At 36.4% G+C, this 6,318-nt stretch overlaps 1 protein-coding gene across 1 annotated transcript; it reads right to left on the reverse strand.

Annotated features, from left to right (window-relative positions):
* Window positions 1-3,135: 3,135 nt before the first annotated feature.
* GATA9 (GATA transcription factor 9) lies at window positions 3,136-5,068 on the reverse strand. Its single transcript, XM_007012087.3, has 2 exons — window positions 4,528-5,068; window positions 3,136-4,127 (listed from the first exon to the last, which is right to left on the reverse strand). Exons 1-2 carry the CDS (start codon window positions 4,828-4,830, stop codon window positions 3,339-3,341), a joined length of 1,092 nt encoding a protein of 363 aa, XP_007012149.2. The 5' UTR covers window positions 4,831-5,068; the 3' UTR covers window positions 3,136-3,338.
* Between the last annotated feature and the right edge of the window lie 1,250 nt (window positions 5,069-6,318).

Below are 6,318 nucleotides of genomic sequence, written 5' to 3' on the forward strand. Positions count from 1 at the left end.
TTTTAAAAGTTGCCTTGGCTATGGCGCCCATGTCTCCACCCTAACAAAACATATGCATGTGGGGCTCTCCCTTTCGATCTCTCAAAAGGCCTTGGCATTCTACTTTTCTTTTTTATTTCAGAATTCGGACGTATTCCTAAAAAACAACCATGTGCGTCCATGCATGCTCAACCACAGTACAATAACCATCCTCAGCCTCAGGGAGGACATATGGGATAATGTTTTGCGATTGGCATGGTCAAACCGTCCCGTCTGATTATCCCCTTTTTCCTTTCCTGCTTGGGTCCATATAATCGACAAGAAATGGAGGCCAGCTGAATTCATTTTGGTCATAGCTCCTGAGAACCTTGCTCCATGGCTCCTAATCATGTTCAATGCCTTGGAGATAAGCTTCTTTAAGACAAGAATCGTTTCAGTTAAGATATGGGGTTCTACCATATATAATAATTAGAACAAAACAAACTCCATCTGTCAAGGCCAGGAAACGAAACTATTGCCATAAACTGAAAAGGGAAATGAACTCGCTTCAATGGTAGAGACATTGGGTTTCCATGTAAAGGCAACAGAGAAAATGCTTATTAATTATCTTAAAAGAAAAGGGGAGCTGCCAATTGCCAAGTCATTGACAGCAGAAGTGGTTGTGAAAAGGAGACAGCCTCTTTACAAATGAACATAGAAAGTACTTACCACTATGCATGGAAGCCCATATATTCAAAAACCTTCTGGAATACCTGAAAGGTATCACACCACCATTACTTATTCCCATATCTGAATTATTCCATTTATTAATTAAATGAATTTGGGGCACCCTTTTCTTAGTTAGAGGCATTTGAGACTGGACCTTGCATTTTTATTCCCAAATATCAACTTCACATTGAAGACATTGCTGATCTTTGAAAACACCATAAGAAGTAGTATCACTAACTTTATCTCTTTAATAACACCAAAGCATACACTCTTACTGTTAATTATATCAATTAAACATTAATTATCTCAATTACCTGATAAATTACACTATAACTTTTGTTAACTTGCATATATACTACAGCATAAATAGAAATCCTTTGTTCGCATTTAATGTCTCGTTTGAGATTTCTTTTATAATTTTCCACAACGGGTTAAGTGAACTTATCATATTAGGGTTTAGAGCTAGGTTTAGGGTTTAAAATTTGTGATTTAATGTTTAAAAATTAAATTTTTTTTTTATAATATATGACTGAACACATGATGTAAAATTATGAAAAAATATATCAAAGGAGACATCAAGTGAGGTAAAAGATTTTTATACCTACATCAGTGGTTCAATATAATTATTATTAACTGCAAATCCTTTTTCCATTACCAAAAGTGAAGAAGAAAAGAAAAAGAAAGAATTGAACCCTAATCACTATTTTCGTGTTTGCAATGGTGGTGAGTACTAACTCTTTGCATGCGGAATGGAAGAAAGGCATGTGACCACCGCAAACTATGCTTCTTTTTTACACTAAATTAAATTAAATTTATTATATTATGTACTGTAAATCCAACTCTATTACCAGAACTATGTATGGTTTCGTTTGTTTTAACTACTAAGACAAAGGAAAAGAAAAAGAGAAGAAGGGAAAGCCATGGGGTTGGAGAAGAAGTGGCCAAAGAATAGTTAATTAACAATGATTGAGCTGAGAAGATTTGCAGCTATTAAAATATAGAGGCCCATGGATTACCATTTTGCCTAGGATCGTGCATAGACAGGAGCATCGTCAACGAATAAAAACTATACTAGTTTTAATCTACCCATCAAAGAATATATATATATATATAAGCCCAAAGTCTCTCTCTGATTACTGATCTTTTACCAGTACAATCTCTGGATCCCAATCCTTACTCACATGCTGCTTTAATCACTATATATAATTATATGTTTTTCTAGTTTTGATTTCATTCTCGAAGTCCTCCAAGGTGGGGGAACTTGTGCAAGAAAAAGGTTAAGATGCCCAGGGGGGATTCAAGTACGTACAAGGCAGAAAAATGGGCTGTACTAAAATTGGGTTGTGGAATTCGGCATTTAAGTTCTACTATAACATTCTCTGAATGTGAAAAGCTACATCAGCATTTCTTGTTCACTGAAATTTATGTTGATGGCTCCATAGTCTTAAGGATAATTATGCACTGGAAGAATCATTTCCAACACACTCAATTTTCTCTTTCACACAAGCTCTTTACATGTAAAAGTTCGTGTCGTTTAAACTTATGTAGGACCGATTTATATTTTTAACTCAAGAAACATGCAATTTACTTTAATTTAAATATATATCGATTTGGATATCTCTCATACAAATTTATATAAATGAAAAATTAAATAAACTCTTATATCACTTATCACGAAATTATATTTTTAATTCAAAAAATATGTATATTAAATAAAATAAAATTTTTATTTTATAAATTTAAAAGTAATCACATTTTATTTTTTAATACGTGAAACCCATAACATATGCATTTAATTACCTTAAAAACATCAAATTTGGGGTTCATTTTCCTTTTCAGATTTTGACCTTATCCATGCCTATCTCTACGTACATCCTTACCCTATCCCAACTAGGAAAAGAAAAAAGGGTCTGCATTTACCTCCCGTCGGTGATGGGGATGGACCTTGAAATATGTTTCTTGTGCTTTCAGGAAATTGAGGGAAAAGTCCCATGTGAATTGTGGGCATTCATGCAATTTCTGGTTAACAATTGATGGAAGAGATGGCAAGTGGCCTCAAGTCATTAACTATTTGGTAAAGTGACAAAGACGGAAACGTGGATTCATCAAAAGCTACATGTTACAAACTTGCAATGCAAAACCACTTGGATGGCTGGAAATTAACATTTTAGTTCTGATAAAATCGTGTTCGTCTTTACTTGTGCTTGACTGAAGTGACACTTTTACACCGATGTGAGATATTTCTCAATAAACTATATTGTTGAAATGGGGTGTGACTATTAATTGAAATTATAATGCATTCTGTACTATAATATAAAGTTGGCCTAAGTACTTCAAATAGATATCAATTGGTCAACATTAGGGTACATAGAGGTATCTTGTGAAATATATATAGGAGTTGGAATGTCAAATTTTAATGGAGGAAGTCAAAGAAAGGATCAAAATGAAAAAAAAAAAATACTAATTTACCTGAATTACGAAAATTGGGTTTCAAGAACATTCAATAGTCTACGAAAATTCTCAAAAAAAAAAGTTAGGCAAAAATTACCCCTAAGAGTGTAAGGAAAAAAGGAGAACTGGACTAAATTAACTCTGGGAAAAAAATTTTGAAGAACTCGACCTTAGTAAAAAGTTCCCTACACTAGCACCCACTAGATCAGCTGCCTGAAATCAGGGCCCACATGTTGGTGGATCAAGTAATCATCACCGTTGGGTACATCAAAAACCATGTTCTGATGATGATGGTGCTGCATGAATTGTTGCTGATGTTGATGTTGGGCCCTGAGCATTTCCTTCTGACGCCTAAGCTCGAGCACCTTACGGTGAGAGTTCGAATGCTTAGTCAGAACGAACGTCGGGCTTGCAGCGGGTCGGTACTCGGGCACAAGGCGGCCCGATTTATACCTCACTCCACAAGCATTGCATAATGTTTTTGGGCCCATGGGGCCAGTCCGCCACTGTGGCGTCTTATCCGTAGCGCAATGCAGGCACTTCCGTCCATCAGAATTGGCGAGGCCACCGCCTTCGCCACCATCTTTTTTCTTCGTCTTGACGGGCTTTTTACCGGGGTGGTTCGGGGGAGGGGGTTGGACGGGGACCACAATGTCGGGCTCGGAAGATGAAGTTGTTGGGCTGAGAACGAGGAGGCGGGAGGCCCAATTCAATGGGGCAGCCCGGGATCGTTTGCTTCGTGCCTTGGCGGGCACCGACATGTCCGGATGGAAACTTGGGTTGTTGTTATTGTTACCGTGTTCCGTGTCGCCGTTTTCAATGACGTGGTGCATTTGGTTCGTGAGAACGGGTTGGAAACCTCCGCTCTGTGATGATTCGTCGGGTCGGGTTTTCATTCCGGATATCAGCTGGAGCTTTTGCAGGTCCTCGCTTGAAAATGATTCCTCCACGAAATTCGACAGCCATTCGAGCTCAGCTAAATCGTCGTACTGTTAGAAGAATAACAAAAATAATAATATTATTATTATTAGCAATTTCTCCATCTTCACTTTTCTTCTATCAAATTTGAACTACTTTAAGAAAGAAACTATTGTCACTATTCACGCAGCTTTCATCAAATTGCCATGCACATGGATCCTTATCCTTTGTTTGGTTGCCCGGAAATTTATCAAAAAATACGTAAAAAATTTGAAAGTCTAAATTTTTACTAGCTCTTTTTTTTTTTGAAATTTGAACCAAAGCTAAAAGTCCAAGAATTGTAGTAAGTAAAACTTTATTTTATTAGCCGGCATATGCAGTAAAAATAAGGTGAAATTCAAAACTTTCTTTTTTGTTGCTGTTAAAATTTTTTTAACCTATCACATTATTGCATGTAGGGGGCAGAATTACCGGCACGCAAAGGTCACCCGCGAACTGACCGTCAGTAAAACCTCGGCAACCCATATCACCCGCGAAATTCGGTTCGCAACCAGATAACGACGACGAATTGCAGCTGTCGACGGCCGTAACGGTGGAGGAATCCGTCGAGTGCCCGCCAGCAACGGAGGAGTCGAATGTGCCATCCGTTATAACGGCATCCTCGTTGGAAAAATCGAGTAAGTCCTCCACAATGAAATGGTCACCGGCAGCGGGTTTTTCGGGCGCGAATTGAGAACAGTAGCTGCTTCCTTGATAGAATTCTGGCGCTTCCATAATTTTTAGTAGTTTTTCCCGTTTCTCGTTTTTTTTTTTTTTTCCTTTTCCTTTTTTGGGTTCAAAGTTGGCGTTAAAGGGAGATTAAGGAAGGGGTGGGATAGGGAGAGTATAGTGAGGAAAATGTGTGAGTGTAGAGAGAAAGAAAGAGAGAAAGAAGTGTGAGAAGTTGTGGTTTTGAGGAGAGAGAGAGAAGAGGTTTTATTTGCGTTTGAAGGGGACAGGCGGACAGCTAAAATGGAGGATTTTGACGACGTGCACAAAAAAAAAGTTAAAATAAGGAAATTCTAAAAAAATAAATAAAGAACCTTTAATTGGGTAAAGGAAAATCTTATGGGAAGTTACTTCATTACCCTTTTCTTTTATGATTTTTTATATTATTTTTTCATCAATATTTTTTTATATATACTATACATTATAATATTATTTTCTTAACAATCTTATTTCATGTCATTACGTTATATTGTAAAGTAACTTACCATTAAAGTTTAGTTAATGCATGGCAAGAGTAAGAAGTCAAAACATGGAAGGTGGTGAAGAAAAGTCAAATTCTACAAGGAATCACCCCCATTTGTCTAAACCAAGTGCATGTTAAGTTGAGGCACTTCTTTTCCTCCATTCCATATTTAACTATACATAATGTGGTTTAATGTCACAACACTTTGCCCAAAGTTAGGTTTAAAATTTTCCAATTCATGGGATTACTCTTGTAAGTAAGTGTTAACTGAGTTAAAAAGGTCACATGGGTAAATATTCAATTAACATTATTGCATTAAATAAATTAGCAAGCAAAAATTTAATACTATAATCCATTTAGGAACCCCCATGTGAATTGATCCAATACAGTTCGAAATGGTTCAAATCAAATCAGTTTTGTTAGTATTTGAGCATGCAATGTTAGATAAAAAAGACATAGACCCTAATAAGGCTTGGCCCCCACATGATATTTCAAATTCCGGAGAGCCACCGTTGCGATGAAAAAAATTTAACCACACGTGCACGTGATGATGATGGTGATGATCACTTAAGTGTACAACAATTATCACACCAGGCACCGCACACAATCAGTTACTTTCATTTGCTTACATCGGCATCAATGGTTATTAAAGCAAAAGTTTATTATCAGAATTATTAAAACAATTAATTACTGAATAATTGGGTAAAGAGGTAATTAGCAAATTAATTACTCAATGATTAGGGAAATAAAATTAATATGTATTCAAATTCAACCCCTTTGGAACCGATCTAGCAGGTTTGTCGCTGAGGCTTATGGCATTATCGTCCAAGTTTACAGCCCGATTCCTCTGCTTTAATTTCCCTCGGTAGTCGCGCTTATGAATTTTTAAATACATCTCTCTTTATTTTTCCTTTTTTAATTTCCATTCTGATATTCGCTCTTAATTTATTTTTTATTTTTTTTGCGAATAGTATAATTTTTATACCTCTGCTAAATTGGTGTATTATATTCAAACCCAACTTGTAAGCACG

Source organism: Theobroma cacao, chromosome 9 (genome assembly GCF_053813885.1).
Source record: "Theobroma cacao isolate CCN51 chromosome 9, ASM5381388v1, whole genome shotgun sequence".
NCBI lineage: Eukaryota > Viridiplantae > Streptophyta > Magnoliopsida > Malvales > Malvaceae > Theobroma > Theobroma cacao.

Excerpts from the sequence above, each read along its gene's own strand:
- GATA9 (XM_007012087.3), bottom strand. The coding sequence starts at position 4,830 with ATGGAAGCGCCAGAATTCTATCAAGGAAGCAGCTACTGTTCTCAATTC. Across the intron at positions 4,128-4,527 it reads CGGGTGACCTTTGCGTGCCG|TACGACGATTTAGCTGAGCT; the intron begins GTAATTCTGCCC and ends TTCTTCTAACAG.